Raw genomic sequence first — 21744 nt, forward strand, 5'->3', positions numbered from 1 at the left:
TGTGGAAGTAAGAGTCTTCTGGACTTTCTTGCCTGGACTGGCTTAAAATTGCAATCCTCAGATCTCAGCCTAAGTAGCTAATATTACAAATGTGAGCCACAGGTGCCCCACTCTAGCCATTTTTTTCTGTTTTCTTTTTTTGCTAGTACTGGAGCATGAACCCAGGAACTCGCTGTCTCTGGGCTTTTTTGTTCAAGGCTAGTACTCTACAGCACAATATCCACTTTTTGTAGTTAACTGGAGATAAGTCTTAAGGACTTGTTGCCTTGGCTGGCTTCAAACTGTGAACCTCAGAGCTCAGCCTCCCAAGTAGCTAGGATTATAGGCAGAAGCCACAGGAACCTGGCTCCAGTTATTTCCTGATTGCAGGTTTCTATCAGTTTCCCCTCAAGCAGGAGAATCTGTAGTCTTTACTTCTTCCACCGAGTTCCAACTGGCCACAGAAGCACCACAGCTTGTTACACTCAACCTATCTCTCACCACTGATCCCAGTTACACCAGTTTCAGATGCATTTGTTTTCTGGGCTACTCTGCCTCCAATTTCACATTCCACAACGCCGCTTCATTATGTTTCTTAAACTGTACCCATTCATGTTATTTAGTCTAGGGAAGTGTAAAGCATTAAAGCTTTCCTGAGATGGTCCCCTACTCAAGTCCCATCTATCTCATACATACTTCACATATGCTTTGTACCAACCACAATACTCCTACACACTCCCAGTTCTTTCTGTTTGCTCTTTTTTTCTTCTGCCTACAACAATGCTTTCTATACTTTATAAGGAATCTTTTAAAAATAGAGAACAATAAAATGAGTTGGTCAAGATACACTGTATTCATAACCAGACTTATAGAATTGTAACCTCATTGTATAGCTTCTTAATAAAAATGTTAAAAAAAAAACTTTACAGTCTATGAGGGACCAAAGCTTTTATAAAATAAAACAAACAGGAATTATACAAACTAGAAAAACAATAGCTTAGATGTCACAGCAGCAGCCAAGTTTTTCAAAGCTTCCTTGTGTTTGTGGTACCATCCAAGACCGCTAATAGTGGGTCCACACTGGTCTGGACTAATTCCCTTCCCCTTGCCTGGGAACTACCACCCACCTATTTGCCACTCAAGGTCCACTATCCCTCCTCCTCTGTCATATCCTGATACCAGGCCCCCTGTTCATCTTGTCACATCATGACACTTTTCTGCTACATGCCAAATAGAAGCAAGTTCAATGAAGTCAGGCGTGAGTATAAATTCATCGTGCATCCTGAGCCTTGGGCCTGTGGTAGAAGCTCAGAAAGGTAGTTAGCAAATGAATCCAACACACTTCTGTAGCAATGTTTGGACGAGGAGGAACAGCAATAACTTTAAACAGACCTTTAATGACTGGTTTAGGATTAAAAGGTTCAATGGTCTAGCCACAAGGACACAAGCGGAGAGTTCAGTAGGCTGTCTGGGACTGCTGCTGGCGGTAGCCACCACGGCGCATGTAGCCCTCGTTTTTGCGGTAGCCATCCTTTTGGTCTGCAGGAGGAAAGAAGGAAGGAAGGGAAGGTGAGCATGAGTACCAGGGGAGATGCAGTATTGGTCAAGGATCCTGCGAGAGTAGAATGATGGAACCACTCACCTCGGAAGTAGCCACCATAGGTACCCTGCTTGTGGTCAAACACCCGCTCATTATTCTCCACCAGGCTGCCCAGCTTCTCAGCGAGCTGTAGGGCCAGGTTCTGCTGCGCAGTGGGCTCAGTGCGGTGCATCACTACTGTCTGAGTGGGCTGATCTAGCGAGGCCTGACAGGAGTAAAGCAGAAGGAATGTGAGATACACCAGACCTGTCCCAAGTCTCTCTCCATTTGCCCATGCACCACCATTGGCTCTCACCATTAATTCCTCATTAATGATCATCTTGCTGATGATGGAATGCACTGTGGGCAGATCCAATTCGAACATATCTGATAGTGTCTCCATGCTAGAGAATAAGAAGGCAGGGAACAGGGCCATGGGTAGGACTATTGACTGCCAAACTGGGGCCCCTCTGCACCAACAGGGGCTATACTACCTGATGGAGTCATAGACACTGCTGTAGGTGAAGAGGTAAGTCCTCAGTGACTCTTCCTGGATCTTCCTATGGGGAGAGGGGAAAAAATGGTGGCAAGTCCTCAAGAAAGGTGACCAAACAGTCTCTACTTCCCTACCTATCATGGCCTCCCTTTTGCTCACCTAACCAACATGGTGCGGACTTTGTCAGCCTCAGGGAAAAGGTCCCACACTTTCCCATTCATCTTCTCATTAATGATGAAACTGTGGCAGGTCTTCCAGTCACCCATCTTCATGGCCTTGGAGGCAGCAACCACATGTTCCCTCATTGACTCAGGGGGACCTGAAAGGTCACAAACGGGCAGGGTCTAGAGAAACTTGCAGCCAAGGTTGCGCCTTCGTGAGCATCGTTCAAGGAACATAGGGCAGAAGAACAAATACCTAGACCAGATTCTCCCAGCTTTCCAAGAAAGTGATGGGCTTGTATGTCATTTCATGTCTGAATATACTTATTTTAGGCTCAGACTAAACTAGATATCCTTCAGGGCATTGCTGAACCCCCTGAAAATGTTGACATGTGGTTGATTGGATGTGTTTTGTGCATTGTCCTAGAAAAAGAGCACCTGGCTTTCGTATTCCACAGGCTCCTTACCTAAAAGTCTAACATCTCAACCGGGTATTTACCAAACTTTATACTTCTATTGCTTCCGTGATTTCTGCCACAGGCATGATCAGCTTATTATTCATGAAAGCAACTCATTTGTTTTCCTTAAAAATTTTAGCCTTTGTCTAAATTAGTCCTGAGAAACAAGTGTGATAAGCTGATTAAGGACTTGGGCCCCCAAACACAAAAATGAGGCAAACCGAACTAAGTGGGTGGAATTCAGGAGGATACAACTCTTAAAATGGCACTCGCAAGCATGGCAGACCCTGTAACATGGAAGACCTTACAACAGGCACAATGAGCGCAAATGCATACCAGAGTCAGCCCAACGAGCTGTGATAGCAAGGCTAAGTGGAAGAAAACGAACAGGCAACCTTTTTAGAGGAAGCGTCCTTTTCTTTTTTTTTAAAAAAAGAATAAGGGTAGAAAAATCAAAGAAAATTTCTATAAATCAAACAAACAGTACCCTTGGCCAAAAAAAAAGACGCTGGCTTTTTTTTTTGAGCCCAGGTCGCCTTGAACTTGTGTCACTCCTGCCTCAGTCTCTTGAGTGCTGAGCTTATAGAGTACTATTATACCCAGCTAAGGAATTGACTTCTGACCCCATTATAAGTAAAAGAATAGGAAATGGGCCGGGCGCTGGTGGCTCACGCCTGTAATCCTAGCTACTCAGGAGGCTGAGATCTGAGGATCTCGGTTCAAAGCCAGCACGGGCAGGAGAGACCGTGAGACTCCTATCTCCAATAAACCACCAGAAAACCGGAAGTGGCGCTATAGCTCAAGTGGTTGAGCGCTCGCCTTGAGCTGAAGAGCTGAGAGACAGTGCCCAGGCCCAGAGTTCAAGCCCCCACGACTGACCAAAAAAAATAAAAGAATAGGAAACGGTGAACCAGAGTGCCCAGACCCATAGCTGCTTTCAGTTGCAGGGGAAGGGAAGCCGAGGGTTGCCAGTCCCAGAACTGTGAGATATTGAGAAGTTCAGTTTTCCATAAAACAAAACCCCACTAGGCAAGCCAAACACAACCAGCCATAGGTGGCTGGGAGTGTGGCTTAGTGGTACAATGCTTACCCAGCGTGTATGAAGCCCTGGGTTTGATTCCTCAGTATCTCATAAACAGAAAAAGCCAGAAGTGGTGCTGTGGCTCAAGTGGTAGAGCACTAGCCTCGAGCAAAAGCTCAGGGACAGTGCCCAAGCCCTGAATTCAAGCCCCACGACTGGCAAAAAAATAAGTAAAATAAAAAATCAGCTTAAGGAACATCTGCACTTAAGCAGAGCTACTGACATTAACTGGTGGGGGGTGAAGGCGTAAAGGGATGGTGCTGTAAATAGCAAGCTTGGCTCACTCAAGCCCTTCCATGCACCACCTGCAGTGGAGGGACAGTTACTTCCTTTCCCAGTGACTCAAACTCAATCCTGCAAGGTCATATCCTCCAAAAGTAATCCAAGTGGGGGAGGAGAGTATAGCTTAGGGGTAGAGCTTGGCCTAGCATGTGTGCGGCCTTGTATTTCATCCCTACCACCACAAAAAGAGAAAATCGAGTGGTGAAAACAATTTTGAATAATAAAACTATCCCAGTGGTTTGCCTAGAAGATAATGTACATGAAGGGGAGGAAAAGGAAAGCTGTAAGTCCAGGCTAACTCCCTTAAACTCAGACTCATTACCTAAATTCTATTTGCCTCAGTGTTTTTCATCCAGAACAAGAAGGTAACAAGAATACTTAAATCACAGGGTTATATATTACTAGTACAGATTTAAAAAATTATGATTTCTAAGACACTTGAACCATGCCAGGCAGAGGTGCCACCAATGGAATCACTTAGTGGAATTATTCCTGCTAACTTCACTACAAAGATCCCAGGAGTGTGCTGGACAATGAACCCCACTCTCACCCAGCAAGGGCTGACGCTCTCCCACCCGCAGCTGGTGATGGAACTGCTTGCTGATCATGCGTCGGCGGGCATCACTCTCATGGGCAGCCATGTAGGGGATCTCTAGGAGCATGGCAGACACCAAATAGACACACTCCAGCAGTTCCAGGTTGATGTGCAGGTGGAAGGGCACCTGGCGCCGCCGCTCTACCTTCTCCTGCTCCTGGTTGCGCTCCTGTAGGCTGCGCAGCAGCAGACCCTGGCCCAAAAGCTCCTTGGCCCGGCCACTGGACTGGATGTCCAGCAGGGCATTGTGTGCATCTTTGGTCAGGCCTTGGCGGAAGGCACAGATGCCCAGCTGCACCATGGTACGGTTGTACAGGATCTAGAGGCAAAGGATAGTATATCATAAATGAAAGTCACAGGGCAAGCTGTTTATTTATTCAACACACATATTCGTACTATGTGCTGAGAACTAAAATGTGGCCAAGGATAGAGAACAAAAAGACATGGAAGCCGGGCGCTGGTGGCTCACGCCTGTAATCCTAGCTACTCAGGAGGCTGAGATCTGAGGATTGCGGTTCAAAGCCAGCCCGGGCAGGAGAGACCATGAGACTCCTATCTCCAGTAAACCACCAGAAAACCGGAAGTGGCACTGTAGCTCAAGTGGTAGAGCGCTCGCCTTGAGCTGAAGAGCTGAAGGACAGCGCCCAGGCCCAGAGTTCAAGCCCCACGACCGACCAAAAAAAAAAAAAAGACATGGAATATCTTAGAGTTGGGGCAAGCACACAGTAAAGAGAAAAAGGAGCAGAGAAGGACTAGGAAGCAAGTTTGTGTGGCTAGCAATCTGATACAACTAAGGCAGGCTTCACTTTCAAAAGAATATTTGAATAAAATTATAGAGAACAAGTCACAGATACCTAGGGGTTGAATATAATATGCGGGAGGGGGGGGCTACAGAGGTGGGGAGGGAAGGAATGGTAGAGGAAAGACAAAGGAGGAGGCAACAATGCTCGATAAAAAATGTACTCATTACCCTACTCATGTAACTCCTCTGTATAGTATTTTTACAATAAAAATGTATGGGGCTGGGATGTAGCTCAGTGGCAAAGCGCTTGCCTAGCATGTGCAACATCCTGGGTTCAATCCCCAGTACCAAAAAAGACACACACACAAAAAAAAAGTATTAAAAAAATGCTAGAAAAAGGAAAAGTAAAAGCCATGCTCAGCAAGCATGAGGCATAAATTGAAACGCCAATATAGACAAAATGAAAACAAAAAAATCACAAATGGAACGATGTGATGAATCAAGGACCACCTGTAATAATGAAGTGTATAATAACGAATATACAAATGGATGCCATGACTATTTAAGTAGAAAAATAAGTAGAAATTAGAAATCTAGGCAGGTGCTGGTAGCTTATGCCTATAATCCTAACTACTCAGGAAACTGAGATCTGAGGATATTAGTTAAGAGCCAAGCCTGGGCAGAAAAATCCGAGATCCTTATCTCCAATTAACAAGTGAAAAGCCAGAATTGGATGCGTGGCTCAAGTGGCAGAGCACCAACTTTGAGTGAAAAGGCTAAGCAGGAGCTTTAAGTTCTGGGTTCAAGCAAGCCCTTGTACCAGTACTAAAATTTTTTTTAAAAAAAAAGAAAAAGAAACTACAGGAAGAGGGGCTGGGAATGTGGCTTCATGGTACAGTGCTTGCCTAGCATGCATGAAGCCCTGGGTTTGATTCCTCAGTACCACATAAACAGAAAAGGCTGGAAGTGGTGCTGTGGCTCAAGCAAGAGTGCTAGCCTTGAGCAAAAGAAGCTCAGGGACAGTGCCCAGGTCCTGAGTTCAAGGCTCAGGACTGGCACAAAAAAGAAAAAAAAAGAAAGAATAAAAAATCCACACCTTAGTACTTCTGCTATACTAAAACACCTTCAACATGCCACCACCCAAAAAGTGGTACCAGTGCCACGGTGCAGTCATCATTCTGCACCCGAATCCCTGTCTTTCCTCCTAGCTTAACAACTCCAAGAGTAGTTTCCATCTTTCTATGTAAGACAATCCTCTCACATGTGGGCTCAACTCAAATGATGCTGTTGGGACACCACAAAGTGTAAGTCAACATGGAAGAAAGCCGAGAGATGCTGGCAGATGGGGAAGACTAAGTGCCTCCTTAGATCTATACTCACTCACCACACAGGTGACCATTCTGGTTAAGCCAGTTTGCCTGAGGCCTGGCTTCCCCACCGTTAAGGACCAGATGCTTCCTCGGCCTACCTGCACTGGCGGGTCAGCATGCTGAATGTTGTCTTGGAGGTGGCTCATGAGCATGAGATCTCGGGCCTGGTACCAGCGGGAGTGCAGAGCATGATGGTAGATGTGGCAGAGGATGGCGCATGTGCGGATCCGGTCTGTGCGGTCCTTGGCATAGATGTACTTGCACAGCCTCTCCATGAGCACAGCCGAGTCCTCACCTTCATTTTCAGCCTGGTCTTGTTCAGACTGCGAGGGAAGGGAGGAAGCAGCTTTAAAGGGCTCAGGTTCTAGGAACCAATTTGAGACTAGCCTCATATGAATCCCTGGGTTCCTTCCCTACTCCACCTCAGGAAGTTCCTAGGGAAGGAAGGGACTTGCCCTGAGGGTTTCTAAAGTGAGCTGGACCGATTCACATCACTCACCTTTGATGAGCCTTCGGGAGGGGTGAGCTGCCGCTGGTGGGCCTTGTAGTCAAACTTGTAGTACGTGTGCAGGATGCGCTTCAAGTAGATGCGGCAGATCTCCTCAGTGGTGCCCTTCTCTTCCAGGTAGCGCTGCACACGCTCAATGATGGCACACACCTGCGCCTCATCCTTCAGGTGCTCCACATACTCTGGCGGAGAGAGGACACAACCTAGTTTCAGCTGGGCGCCCAGTCTTTCCCAACCATTGGTCCCCAGCTAATCCAGTTAGCTTGGGTTATTCTCTGCACTGGTCAAATACCCACTGTGCCATGAAAATGCCATTCTCTCCCAGGACATATTATAACCTTGCTACCTCAGAGCTCAGGGGAAAAATACCTCGTTAGCAACCTTGTCCAGAAAGAGCCTGTGAGCTCTAATGCTTGCCTCTTTCCTGACCTCACTGTGCTCAAGCTATTTTCATTCCTAAAATGTGACAAACTCACTTGCGTGACTGCCAGGTGCCCTTTTCTGTTTTTTCTTTTCTTTTTTTTTTTTGGGTCCAGTCTGGAGCCTGAACTCTGGGCCTGGGCACTGTCCCTCAGTTCTTCAGCTCAAGGCTAGCGCTCTACCACTTGAGCCACAGCGCCACTTCTGGCTTTTTTCTTTTTGCTTATGTGGTGCTGAGGAATCGAACCCAGGGCCGCAGGCATGCAAGGCAAGCGCTCTACCACTGAGCCATCTTCCCAGCCCTTTTCTGTTTTTTCTTCCCAACTCTCATCTCAAATGGTCCCTCAGATGCCTTCTTCACACACATCTCAGCAGTCACCTCTCCTATCACTTTCTATTTTAATGGCTAATTCACACTTCACATTACCTGAAATTGTTTATGATTTTGCTATCTGTTTAGCTGACTTTATCTGGTGCTAGAGGGACACACCACAGACAGGTTTGACTGCCTGGTTCATCTACGTCCTTGACTCACTGGGCACATTTGTACTGAGTAAGCATTTCTTTTTCCCAGCCTAATGCCTTTGGGCCACACTAAATAAGCCATGTGCACAAATGTCTGAACCCACAGGGTTCTCAGGGCAGTTACCAGACCAGTAATACCCAGAAGTATATTAGAAATTCAATTCTCCAACTATTGTATCAGAGAAAATGCTGGCTTTTCACTCTGATGTAGTATAATCCTCATAAGGCCAGGTTCATGCTTGCTAAGGCTCACCTTGGGAGTGAGGGTCAGTATTCTGCATTATTTTGGTAAATTCTTCATCCATCCGTTCCACCAGAGTCAGGATACAGCCGCGGACACGCAATGGCTCAAGAGAAAGTACAAAAGTAATAAATTAGCCTAGATTTCTGTCCTAAACTTCAAGAAATGGTCTGTCTCTACTATGCCTTCCCCAAACAAACAACATATGCCTCCAGTTATCTTGCTAACTCTCTTTACCTGGTCAAAATTTTGTAGATTCTCACTCTCTTCCAGAATGTTCTCTCCGACAAAGATGTTGGGGTTTGCAAATAAGATGTCCATCAATTCATTGATGCAGTCCAGGCATTTCTGCCACATCTCTGGCTGCCAAGACATCAGATGTCAGGATCAGAGGTATGAGGGTGGAATAAGTGGATGTCCCAAGAATCCCTTCGCTAGGAATCCAAAGGGTCTTCAACTACCAAGTCTGTCCACAGCCTCTGAGATTTAAGACATCGGGCACCTTCTCCTGGCCTGCCACCAGAGACCTTTTTGCTAATCTTACCTTCATGTATGTGGCCAGGTTGGGGTTGTAATCGTAGAGAGAGGCAATGATATTGAACTTGATCTTGACGATGACGCCTTCCCCTAGGGTGTTTTCAGCAGCAATCTGAACCAGAAGTTGTAGCAGCTCAATCTGTGTGGCACTGGAAGGGTAAAGAACTGGTTGGGTGAGGGTTTGAAACTTCTTCAGATAAGCCAGGCGGCCTGTCTCCAATACCACCATTCTCACCATCTGGGTACTTGTTTCTTAAATTCCTACCACAAGTACCAATAATGCCAACAATGCCCAAATGATAGAAGATACTTTCACACCCACTAGATTCTTCTGTCATCTCATAACTAAAGGTGAACACTATTCCTGTTTTCAAAAGAGCAAAACAATCTCAAAAGATTAAATGAGTGGTTCAACTTCTCATACAAATAGCAGAAAGTAAACAAGCATGTTCCAAGTATGCTCTTCCTCTGCTATACCCACAGGATTTTACCTCAAAGCAGCTCTATTCCATCCATCTCTAACCCATGTTGTTCAGAAGACCACCCACTCCGTAACCCCAGAGCCAGGCCTCAGGATTCTTACCGATCGGTTCCCTTCTTGCCACGTGCCTGCAGGATCTCATTCAGTTTTTTAATAACAACAGCATGGGTTATCTCAGTTCCCTTGGCAAACATTTTTGGCTTCTCCTAGGCCAAAACACATCCTGTTATATGCATGCCAACAGTAACCCATTCTTCCCTTAAGTTTCTTCCCACTCCGACCAGCTGGGCACTTGTATGCACTCCCAAATGTTTCCCATTTTTACTGTTTCTGCCAGTCCTGGGGCTTTAACTCAGGGTCTGGGCACTATCCCTTAGCCTTTTCACTTAAGGCCAGTGTTCTACCACTTGAGCCTCAACTGCATTTTGCTGCTTAGTTGGGAGGCTCATGGGCTTTCATGCTCAGGCTGGTCTCAAAACAAGAACCTCAGATCTGTCTTTTATCTACAATTACAGGCGCGAGCCACTGGTGCCTGGTTTTCCCGAGTTCATTTTTACCTTCCGATCCTCACCTTAACAAGTGGCACTCCACCTCTGACCCTTTCCCACTCCCCGCCTTCATTGTCCTCTTCCTCCTCATCCAGTCGTTTGGACTTCCTATCATGCTTCTTCTTGGCTTTGTCCTCTCGTTTCTTCTCAGCTGCCTTTTTGTCCTCCTCTGTGGTGGGTGCCCTGCCAGGAAACATGGGAGAGGATGAAAGGTGCTAATGGCAGTAATTACCAGGAAGTACACACTACTTACCAGTCCTGGGCTGAGGCCTTCCCCATGGTACCTGTTTATAATTTGACAGCCCCCCTGGGAGACAGACCTCCATTTTGCACACAAGGGAAGAGGAGAAAAGCTAAGCAGTAGGCCTATTATCATATAAGCTAATAGTGAGATTTTCCCCATCCATAGGCAATGAGCATCTGCACTCTGGAACCTTCAAATCCCATTTTCAGGTCACATTACTTGCTTTGTGATTGCAACCACTTGACTCAGATCCTGTTCTAAAGTGACAGCCATTTGGCCTCTACCACTTATAAGGAAGAACTCCATGGAAGGAAGAATAACCACCTTCAAGATTATTAAAAGCTTTATACCATTACTTTTCTTACTTTTTAAGGAATTTTGAGGCCAAAACAGTTTGCTTCCCTTCTTCCTCTTCTGAGTCGGAATCAGAAGATGTGGAACCTGTGTCCCATTCTTCATCATCTTCAGAATCTTCTGAGTCCTCGTCTTCATCCTTAAAAAGATTAAAAAAAGAGGATCAGTTCTGCTTTCCCTCCTGACATTTTCCACTGACTTAGAAACAGAACAAGAGTGGTTATTGTGTAAGAGCTGGAATGGACCACTGAGAATAAGTTACAATATGCCCCAAAGTAGTTCTCCAGGGGCAGAGTGGGGCCCAGCACTTAGATTCCAATTTGCTCAGTGCTCTACTCCAAAAGGCCCACTCTTAAACCAGATTCCAATAAATGCTGCCCTTTCTGAACATAGGACTCTATCAGTCCCTGGTATTGGTGTCTGAACTCAGGACTGCACATTTGTTTAGCAGAGACTCTACCACTTCAACCATAAACACTCTCCCCAAACTCTTTTTGCTTTTTTTTTTTTAGTGTATGTGTATGCCAGTCATAGGGCTTGAACTCAGAGCCTGGACACTGTCCTTGAGACTTTTTGCTCAAGGCTAGCCCAACTTTTAGTGATTTTTTGAACAGAGTCTTACATTTGTGCCTGGGCCAATCTGAACCATGATCCTTCTATTTACATTTTTCATGTCACTGAGATGTCAGGCACACACCATTAATTGGTATTTTTTTGTTGAAGATGGCAGGGAAGGCTATCTCAAGAACTTCTTGCTTATGTTGGCCTTGAACCATAATTCTCCCTAATGTCATCTTCCAAATAGCAAGGTAATAGGTATGTGAATCACCATGCCTAGCCCTATTAACTCCACTTTAAAAAATGAGATCCTCAAACAGTCTTTCCTCCTTCCTAGGATCCAACTGGTCTCTGGCAGGCCTCTCAGCCTCCAGTCTAACCCTGGCTTTTACCTCCATCTTTTTGAGGAATTTGCGACTATCTCCAGAAGGAGCTTCTGATTTTTTCTTCAAGAAAGCTGCAGCACTGACTCCATCTTCATCCTCATCCTCATCTGAAGAGCCTGGTAGGAAATGGAGGGAGAAAAAAAGGCTAGAATTGTAAACTGAGTATGGGTTTACATGCCTGTAATCTTAGCTCTCAGGAAGCTGAGACAAGAGGGTCACAGGTTTGAGGCCAGCCTGATCTACATAACAAGAAAGAGAGAGGCAGAAAGGGATGGTGGGGAGGGAGGGAAGGAAGGAAAGAAGGAAGATATGGATTGGTATAAATGGAGGATAAACCAAGAAACCAGTCAGTCAAGAGAACCCCTAATTTCGGACTTCCTAACTCTCCACAGTAAGTCTCCTCTCTCACCTTCTGAATCCTCCTCATTCTTCTCTGCATCTTCATCTGCAGACTGCTCAGGGTTCTGGTGAGAGGCAAATGAGAGCACTAAGGTTGCTTACTAACCCTGACCCATCCACCTTACCATCCCAATATTGCTGTGATTCCTTCTCTGGTCATACTTCCACTTGCAAATGTTCTTCTGTTCTGTCCACAGTTTAAAGTCGGCTTCCACCATCCTCACCTGCTTGTAGTTTGTGATATGAGACTCAAAATCTCGGTTGTATTTTCTTATCTTCTGGCGCAAAGTGCTCAGTGCCTTGGCATTATTTTTGTTCATCTTCTTCTTCCCTTCTTTATCTTCCCAAAGCTACAGAGGAAGAAAAGAAGCTTATGTGGTACTGAGGAATCGAACCCAGGGCCTCATGCATGCAAGGCAAGCGCTCTACCACTGAGCCACCTTCCCAGCCCCTCACAATAACATTTTTATGAGTTTTGCTACCTGTGCTTAATAATTAGATCCAGCATTTTTTTTGTGGTTTCAGGATGCAACCCAGAGCCTCATGCATATTAAACCACACCCTGACTTCTTACTAACTTGTTATTTGAATATCTTTTAATCTACTACTAGCTAGGTGCCAGTAGCACATGCCTGTAATCCTAGCTACTCAGGAGGTTGAGATCTAAGAATTGAGGTTCAATGCCAGCCTAGGTAGGAAAATCTATGAAGATTCTTATTTCTAATGAACTACCAAAAAAAAGCTGGAAGTGGAGATGTACCTTAGGTGGTAGAACCCCAACCTTAAGCAAAAAAAGTTTAGGGACAGCACCTAGGCCCTAAACTCAAGCCCCAGGACTGGAACAAAATAAATAAATATCACTTCTAACAGTGTAAACCATGAATAAGGGTTACTAATAAACAAATACAAATAAATTCTTAGCTAAAAAGAAAAAAAGAGCCAGGCGCCGGTGGCTCATGCCTGTAATCCTAGCTGCTCAGGAGGCTGAGATCTGAGGATCACGGTTCAAAGCCAGCCCAGGCAGGAAAGTCTGTGAGACCCTTATCTCTAATAAACCACTAGAAAACAGGAAGTAGCATTGTGGCTCAAGTGGTAGAGTGCATGGCTTGAACCGAAGAGCTGAGGGATAGCACCCAAGCCCAGAGTTCAAGTCCCATGACTGACCAAAAACAAAAAGTTTCCCAGGAGAGTTCGGGTGGCTCACAGCTATAATGGGAGGCTGAGATCTGAGGATGGAGGTTTGGAATCAGCTCAAGCAGACAAATCGGAGATACTATTATCTCCAATTAACCAGCAAAAAGCCAGAAGTAGAAGTTTAGCTCAAGTGGTAGAGGGCCAATCTTGAGAGAAATAAGCCAGGTAAGTGGGCAAGGCCCTGAGTTGGAGCCCGGATATTAGTATAAAAATAAGTAAATGGTTCCCTCTTCCTTGCTTCACTTGATTTCCTATATTCTAGGCAACACTCTAGATAAAGTAGGTAAAGAACTAAGAGAAGACATGACCCCTAATATAGATTAGTAGCTCAGTCAGACCCTCAGGCATTATACCTCATTAAGGTAGTCCTCGAGGTCAGCCAAGATACGGATATAGAACCGAGGAACACCTTCCTTGTCCACAATACTTTTGGCCTTCCCATACGCTTTTCCCAGGAGCTCAAACTCTTCCAGGCACTTGGTAACATCCCGAATCTTCATGGCATTGCGAATGGTCCGAATGAGGTTGGTCAGTTCCTCAAACCTGAGACGGAAGTCCAACATCACATTGGACAAGCTCACCAGAGAAAACTCACCATTGTTTCCCAGAGTCTATCACGATACCTCCTCCAAGCCTTACCTCTTGTCCTTGGCACTTCGGACAACTCTCTTGGTATCTTCCTCATCCTCGCTCAGTAACAATGGCCTATTTGGAGGGAACAGAGAGCATCAACCTCTTCTCCTAGTTTCAGTACTTCTCTTCTTGGAACTGAGGCATTTACATCATCCACATTATACTCATTTCCCTCTGAATCAACTCCCCATAACCTCACAATTAACAACTTCATCTCCTAAATCTACTTCAGTAATGGCCTACTGTCAAACATTTGTAGCATATGCAACAGTAAGTATATTTACCCTTTCAAAAATAAATGAGGGGGACTGGGACTGTGGCTTTGTGGAAGAGTGCTTGGTTCCCATGCACAAAGCCCTAGGTTTAATTCTTCAGTACCACATAAAACAGAAGGTGGCTCAGTGGTAGAGTGCTTGCCTTGCATGCATGAGGCCCTGGGTTCAATTCCTCAGCACCACATAAGCAGAAGCTGGAAGTGGCGCTGTGGCGCAAGTGGTAGAGTGCAGAGTTCAGGCCCCATGACCGACAAAAAATAAAAACAAAAATAAAAATGAAATAATAAAGGCTCACATGACTATATAAGTACTGAAGAAAAATAAGTAGAGAAAGGGGGCAATTTAGGTATAGCCAATGGGAAAGGCTTTGAGGAGCTGATACCTATACTAAATTCCAGGAAGAAACATTTCCAAAGTAGGAGGCTACCAATAATGAAAGTCCCAATGATGGATGCCAGTGGCACACACCTGCATCCTCGCTGCAAACTCCATTTCAAAACTAGCCTGGGCAGAAAAGTCTGCAGGACTCTTAACTCCAATTAACCAGCAAAAACTTTTAGAAGTAGAGCAGTGACTAAAGTGGTAGAGTACCAGCCTTGAGTAAAAAAGCCAAGAGAGCATAAAGCTCTGAGTCCAAGCCCCAGGACCAGTACACAAGAAAAACATAACAAAGCACCCAAAACCAGAAAATAAAAGCAGAAACAGAACTCCTGGATTTACCACCTCTATTGCTGGTGTTTTTCTTTAGTGAGACCAGACCACAGACTCACAACCATTCCTTTCTTAACAGTCTATTAATCGTTTGAGCTATTTCCTATTTTCTACCAAGTGATACTGGCTTTCTATTTATGGTAATGACATGAAGTCATTTTTAAGTTAGCTTACATTTCTGTGATGGATATATATATACATATATACATATGTATGTCTGTATGTGTATATATATGTGTGTATATATACTGTACTGTTTCAAAGATAAAAAATTTCATCTGCAAATAGACAAGGGTATTTCAGTGGAGGTGAACAACAGGAATGCTACAGATGCTTTAAGGGCTGAGCGGGTTGGCTGGAGTTGGGAGCCACATCCGGGGACTCGCAGATACTAGCCAAGCATTTAGGGGATCGTGTGTGAACCGCGAGGTCAGTGGGGAGTTCTTGGCGGGAAGAGCTCTGGTTTGAGGGGTTACTAGGCAGCGAGGAAGGGGGAGGCAAGGAGAGGGATGGGGAAGGCTCACAGACCGCAGGGCCAGAAGCTGATGCCGCAGTCTAGACCAGGTGGAAACCCCTCCGGGGTTCCCGGTCCGCGATGGCGGACTCCCGCGATCCGCAGGAGATCCGCCGAGGGGGTGTCCCTCGGCCCCGCCCGGGTCCTCGGGCCCCGATCCCGCCGCCAGCGCATCCCCCAACTCACTGCTTGCCGTAGTTGCCCCCGACGGGCTTGGTGACCAGCTCCTCTCCGGACAGGGACGACTCAGACTCGCTGTCCGAACCGGTGGTGAAAAACCGCGACATGGCGACGGCGCTGAGGGGCGACGGCCCGACGCAGACCTGCGGAAGCGCCCGGGCGTCACCGGCCGCGAGCAGGGGTCCGGCCCGCCACCTCCCGACTCCTCGTGGTCCCTGCCTGTCCTCCGACCCGGGTACCCCTCCTCCAAGCACCAGGACCCCCGAAATACCTACCAGCGGGGCTCGAGTCACACCGTCAAACGGAAACGCCGAGAGACGGAAAGGGGCGGTCCTACGTCACTTCCGGGACGTGCTGGTGAACTACGCTGGGTAACTACAACTCCCAGAGGCCTTCGCGCCACACGGGGCGGGGCGGGAACCACCGGGTTCAGAAGCGCCTTGGAAAGTGACTTTGTAAAGCCTGATACCTTGGGTGCTTGCACATCTGTCATCCTGCAGCCGGAAGGCTGCCACGGCAGGGTTGATAGTTGGGAGATCAATCCCTAGTATATATAGTAAGACTTTATATAAAGTAAAAGAAGACAAAATAAAGCAAAGCCAAGGCAAACAACGCTAGGCTCCCCGAACTGTAGAATCAGAATCTTAAAGGCCAGCAACAAGTGCTGCTAATGGGGGTTGGGATTTTTCTTTCTTTTTCTTTTTTGCCAGTCCTGGGGCTTGAACTCAGGGCCTGGGCACTGTCCCTGAGCTGCTTTTGTTCAAGGCTAGCGCACAGTGCCACTTCCAGCTTTTTCTACGTTTGTGGTATTGAGGAATGGAACCCAGGACTTCATGCATGCTAGGCAAGCATTCTACCACTAAGCCACATTTCCCAACCCCTCTTTTCCTTTGTATCACTACTGGGACTTGGAACTCAGGGCCTGGGTGCTGTCCCTTGGCTTTTTCATTAAAGATTAGCACTCTTCCACTTGAGCCAAACCTCCAGGCTTTTGGTAGCTAATTGGAGACGTCTCACGTTTGTTTTGGGTTTTTTTTTTGCCTGAGCTATACTCACAAAGCAATTCTAAGATCTCAGCCTCCTGAGTAGCTAGGATTATAGGCCTGAGCCACTCGCTTTTTAAAAGTTATCTTTATCCAGGAGCTGGTGGCTCACACCTCTAATCCTTGCTACTCAGGATGCTGAGATCAGAGGATCCCAATTCAAAGCCAGCCTGGGCAGAAAAGTCCATGAGACTTTTATCCACCAAAAAACTCAGAACTTGGGTTGGGAATGTAGTTTAGTGGTAGAGTGCTTGTCTAGCATGCATGAATCCCTGGGTTCAATTTCTCAGTACTACATAAACAGAAAAAGCCAGAAGTGGCACTGTGGCTCAAGTGGTAGCGTGCTACCATGAAGAAAAGCAGCTCAGGGACAGTGCCTGGGCCCTGACTTCAAGCCCCAGGCCTGGCAAAAATAAATAAAAAATTGATAAAATTAAAAACCTCAGAACTGGAGATGTGGCTCAAGTGATAGATTAGCAATGAACAAAAAATTTCCAGCCCCAGGACTGGTATGCATACACAGAGAGCAGTGTATGTATAGTAATATTCATTATTCCAAAAACACTTGTTAATTCCTGATAGTAATAAGCACCATAATACTGGTTGCTTACCTATTGCAATTTTTTTTGGGGGGGTCCAGTCCTGGGGACTGAACTCTAGGCCTGGGCACTGTCCCTCAGCTCTTCAGCTCAAGGCTAGCACTCTACTACTTGAGCCACAGTGCTCTTCCAGCTTTATTTTTTCTGCTTATGTGGTGCTGAGGAATTGAACCCAGGGCCTCATGCATGCAAGGCAAGCGCTCTACCACTGAGCCACCTTCCCAGCCCAATTTTTTTTTGATAGTCCTGGGGCTTGAACTCACCCTAGGCACTGTTCCTGAGCTCTTCAAAGCAAGTGCTCTAAACCTTGAGCCACAGAGCCACTTCTGGTTTTCTGGTGGTTAATTGGAGATGAGTCTTACGGACTTTCTGCCTGAGCTGGATTTGAACTGTGATCCTCAGATCTCAGCCTCCAGAGTAACAAGGATTATAGGCTTGAGCCACAGTGCCCAGCTCTTGAGCTTCTTTTGCTCAAGGCTAGCACTCTATCACTTGAGCTGCCACAGCACCACTTCCAGCTTTTTTTGAGTAGTTTATTGGAGATAAGAGTATCATAGGGATTTTAATGCCTGGGCTGGCTTTGAATTGATCCTCAGATCTCAGCCACCTACCTAGCTAGGATTACAGACGTGAGCTATGAGTACCCAGCTTCTTTGTGTCTTTGACATGATCATGTTGGGGAAAATGTTTATAGATTGTTGCATACAATATGTGAAATAAGTAAATAGATGCAAAAGACTGGACAGAAAGCTGGGCCTGGTGGCACGTGCCTGAAATCACTGTATGTCAGCCTGGGCTACAAAATGAGACTTTCTTGACAAAACAAAATCCCTCCCTCAAAAGACTGGGCAGAAAGATGCTGAAAAGCTTTTTTTGTACTCATAAATAAATCTATGTATATATGTGTGTATATGGTGTATGTCCATATACAGGCATGTATAATTCCAAAGTGGGCTTGTACAACTTTTACAGTAATTTTTTTCCCAGAGAAAACCAGCACAAGAACTTAGCTGATAAAATAATCATTTATTGAAAGTACTTCCTGACCCACCCCTAGTCTGGTAGGGAAGGCCCTGAGTTCTACGGTGGGCCTGGATTCCATGGTGATATTCCGAGCAGCTTGAGTGTTATGGGAGGCGGCAGAGGAAATTATGCACAGGTATGGCCAGGGCCCCTGACAGGGAGATCCCCAAGGTGTCAGAGATACACGCGGCGGCCATGGCAAATTCCCGATGCTTGTCACTTGTCTGGGAAGGGAGGGCAGAGAGCAGGAATAAGGAGTCTTGAACCCAAAAGATCCCTGCCCGGTCACTCCCAAATTAACCACCCCCAGACAGTCTGCCCCCAGCCCTGGGCCAGTTCAGTATCGTGTATGTGTATGTGCATGCATGCTGACCTCTACAGCAATGTTGTGGAAGGTGTTCACGTAGGCCGCGCCCCCCAGCAGCCCTTCATACACAACAATCAGAAAGACAATGTAGATGCTGGGCAGGAACCTCAGAAATATGTCTGCCAGCAGGAAGGCCAGATTGAGGCACTGTGGAGACAAAGACAGGAGAGGCTGTGGGATCTGAAAGGGAGGCTGAAGTCTCACCCCACTAGTGTGAGAGACACTGGTGAAGGAGCTGACAAGCTGACCCACCGAGCCTGTGATCTATAAAAGGTCTTGCTGTACCCCACCCTCAGCTCCCTTCTCCATGGAGCTCCTCCCCACCTCCCATCATGGGAAGGCCTGGAATCTTCTTCCACTTCCCCTTACTTGGGATGGCTCTCAGCATGGATCAGGGTGGTTCCCTGAGTGGAAGCCACTCTGGGGGGTGGGCGGGGGGGGGGGAGAAGGTGTCTCATTTCCTTCTTTCCAGGAGTATCCCCTCCCATTTTACCAGACTGAGACTACTGGCCCAGGGAACATCTGGTAGCATCTGGAGGCCTGCTAGGTTGTCACAACTGGTGATATGCCACTGGCATCTAGTAGATAGAGGCCAGAGATGCATGCTGCTAAGCAGCCCACCATGCAAAGGATACCCCATTCACAGAATATCTGTCCTCAGCATCAAGAGAACTGAGGTTGGCCTGGCACACTGGTTTATGCCTGTTATCCAGCTACTCAGGAAGGAGATATTAGGAAGATCACAATACAAGACCAGCCCTGACAAAAAGGTAATGAAATCCTATCTTAACAAATAGGCTAGGCATCTGAATGTGTTTGTAGACTTAGGTAGGCAGAAGGCATAGATAGCAGAATAGTGGTCCATGGGCAAAAATGTAAGAGTCTGAAAAAAAAAAAAGCAAAAAAGGTAGGAGATATGATTCAAATAGTAGATTGCCTGCCTAGTGTGAGGCCCTGAGTTCAAACTCCAATACTACCAATTAGAGAGATCAGCATCTTGGACAAGTCAACCATTAAACAAGTGCTTCCAAGCTGGGCACCGGTGGCTCGAGACTATCATCCTAGCTACTCAGGAGGCTGAGATCTGAGGATCGCGGTTCAAAGCCAGCCCGGGCAGGAAAGACTGTGAGACTCTTACCTCCACTAAACCACTAGAAAACCGAAGTGGCACTGTGGTTCAAGTGGTAGAGTGTTAGCCTTGAACTGAAGAGCTGAGGGACAGCACCCAGGCCCCCAGAGTTCAAGCCCCATGATGGACAAAAAACAAAAACAAAAGGCACACACACACACAACGCAAGTGCTTCCAGGGCTGGGGACTTGGCTCAAGTACTAGAGCATGTGCCTGGTAGGCTTGAAGTCCTAGGTTCAATCATCACTACTGCTAACTCAGATCTTAGCCTCTTGAGTAGCTAGAGCTATAAGCATGAGCCACTGGTACCTGGGTCATTGCTATTTCTTCCAACTACACTGAAAAACAGATGCTTCTCACATCTGGTTCTTTTTTTTTTGGGGGGGGGGTCCGGTCGTGGGGCCTGAATTCTGGGCCTGGGCGCTGTCCCTCAGCTCTTCCGCTCAAGGCTAGCGCTCTACCACTTGAGCCACAGCGCCACTTCCAGCTTTTTTCTTTTTGCTTATGTGGTGCTGAGGAATCGAACCCAGGGCCTCATGCATGCAAGGCAAGTGCTCTACCACTGAGCCACCTTCCCAGCCCCTGGTTTATTTTTTGTAATGCTAGAGTTTAAACCTTCAGCCTCCCACATGGTGAGAAAAGTGCTCTCTCCCACAGAGCCACATCCCCAGTCCCCATATCTGATAGATAGCTGAGGACATCTTGAAGCTCAGAAAGGTTCAGAGATCTGCCCTGAGTTACCCAGCTACCAAGTAGCGAAGCTGAGATTTGCCTGCTGGGGCTGAATGGCTAGGAGTTGTATATTTTACATAGAGCCCTGCTTAGAATGCTGAATACTTCCTGCCACGGGTTAGAAGCGAGTGGCATCTGGGGAAGTTGGGAGCCCAGATGGGGGTGGAGTGAGGGGCAGAGGGGGGTAAGGATCCCGTACTTGCAGCAGGGCCAGGATCCAGGTCAAACGGATGTGACAGCAGCGGAGAGAAGAACGTGAGACAAATACGCCAGCCTGGTACAGCATCTGGTACCTGGGGGAGGGGCAGGGACTAGGCAGACGTGCCTCCAGGCAGGCACCTACTTGGTCGCCCCAGATGCCCATCATCAAGGGGTGCTCCCAGCCCAGTGCTCTCACCAGCGGTACTGCTGAGGGTGACTCAGGGATGTGTTCTGGAAAAACAGGAGCTCGAACTGCAGCAAAGAACAGACAGGGACATGGATGGGGACGTATGAGTCCCCAGCCCGATAGCTATTTCCACCCCTCTCTGCAACCCTCACTCACAAGGCCCTGGTTGATGAAGTACTCAGCAAAGTAGACCAGCACCAAGGGGATGATGTAGGACAGCAGTCCCTGGGAGAGTAGGAAGGGGTAAGTAGAAGGCCTGACTCAGGCCCCGCCTACATGACACTACCCCTAGCGCTATCCAAACCTTGAACACGGTCCACCTTTCCTGGAGAGAGAGGTTCCAGCCGAAGTCTACAGGAGACAGAGAAAAGAGAAGCATGCAAGAAATAATCAGCACCATGACACAGTGAACACACCCCACACAATCTAAACTGTGGGCAGAAGATGATCAGAAATAAGAGTATTTTGCCTGGTAGATAGAAGGGCCTGAGTTCAGTTCCCAGCTCCACCAAAACAAAAATAAAAACAGTTCACCAGAAGAAACCTTTTCAGAGTTTTTGTGCAGCTCAGCAGATGCTCATCTGACCACTGCACCCCGTCTTATTAGTTTTTTTGGGGGGGGGTTGGCGCCAATTCTAGGGCTTGAACTCTAGGCCTGCTGCTGTCCTTGAGCTTTGTTATTTATTTTTTTTGCTCAAGGCTAGCACTCCACCATTTGAACCACAGCTCCACGTTCAACTTTTTGGTAGTTAATTGGAAATAAGAGTTACAGGGTCTTTCCATCCTGGGCTGGCTTTGAACCATAATTCTCAGATCTTAGCTTCTTGAGTAGCTAGGATTACAAGCATGAACTGGGCCTTCTTTTTTTTTTTTTTTTTTTTTTGGGTCCGGTCATGGGGCCTGAACTCTGGGCCTGGGCGCTGTCCCTCAGCTCTTCAGCTCAAGGTGATTAATTGTAGAGAAGAATCTCATGTCAGATCCTGCCTAGGCTGGCTTTGAAATGCAGTCCTCA

At 46.8% G+C, this 21744-nt stretch overlaps 2 protein-coding genes across 5 annotated transcripts in view; both read right to left on the reverse strand.

Annotated features, from left to right (window-relative positions):
• Positions 1-1356: 1356 nt before the first annotated feature.
• LOC105982120 (eukaryotic translation initiation factor 3 subunit C) lies at positions 1357-15771 on the reverse strand. 2 transcript variants are annotated; one of them, XM_013011575.1, is made up of 21 exons: positions 15727-15771; positions 15458-15594; positions 13778-13843; positions 13492-13681; positions 12169-12294; positions 11955-12009; positions 11552-11661; positions 10613-10740; positions 10027-10186; positions 9558-9658; positions 8982-9123; positions 8675-8800; positions 8450-8543; positions 7243-7433; positions 6842-7066; positions 4587-4950; positions 2214-2373; positions 2053-2118; positions 1875-1962; positions 1622-1784; positions 1357-1518 (listed from the first exon to the last, which is right to left on the reverse strand). In XM_013011575.1, exons 2-21 carry the CDS (start codon positions 15556-15558, stop codon positions 1436-1438), a joined length of 2739 nt encoding a protein of 912 aa, XP_012867029.1. In that variant the 5' UTR covers positions 15559-15594; positions 15727-15771; the 3' UTR covers positions 1357-1435. The 2 variants fall into 2 exon arrangements, with proteins under 2 accessions (XP_012867029.1, XP_012867028.1); XM_013011574.1 differs by having other exon boundaries at positions 9558-9661.
• Positions 15772-18102: 2331 nt separating this feature from the next.
• The window catches only part of Cln3 (ceroid-lipofuscinosis, neuronal 3), an 11991-nt gene continuing 8349 nt past the window's right edge, over positions 18103-21744 (reverse strand). For 2 of the 3 annotated variants that reach the window (XM_013011797.1, XM_013011796.1), the window contains 6 exons: positions 21037-21083; positions 20889-20957; positions 20742-20797; positions 20544-20637; positions 18490-18630; positions 18103-18340 (listed from right to left, as the gene is read on the reverse strand). In XM_013011797.1, the coding sequence (XP_012867251.1) occupies positions 18221-18340; positions 18490-18630; positions 20544-20637; positions 20742-20797; positions 20889-20957; positions 21037-21083 (527 nt within the window). In that variant the 3' untranslated portion in view covers positions 18103-18220. The remainder of the gene's footprint in view (positions 18341-18489; positions 18631-20543; positions 20638-20741; positions 20798-20888; positions 20958-21036; positions 21084-21744) is intronic. The other variant, XM_013011798.1, reaches the window with a different exon arrangement.

This window comes from Dipodomys ordii, unplaced genomic scaffold (assembly GCF_000151885.1).
Source record: "Dipodomys ordii isolate 6190 unplaced genomic scaffold, Dord_2.0 Scaffold14, whole genome shotgun sequence".
Taxonomy (NCBI): domain Eukaryota; kingdom Metazoa; phylum Chordata; class Mammalia; order Rodentia; family Heteromyidae; genus Dipodomys; species Dipodomys ordii.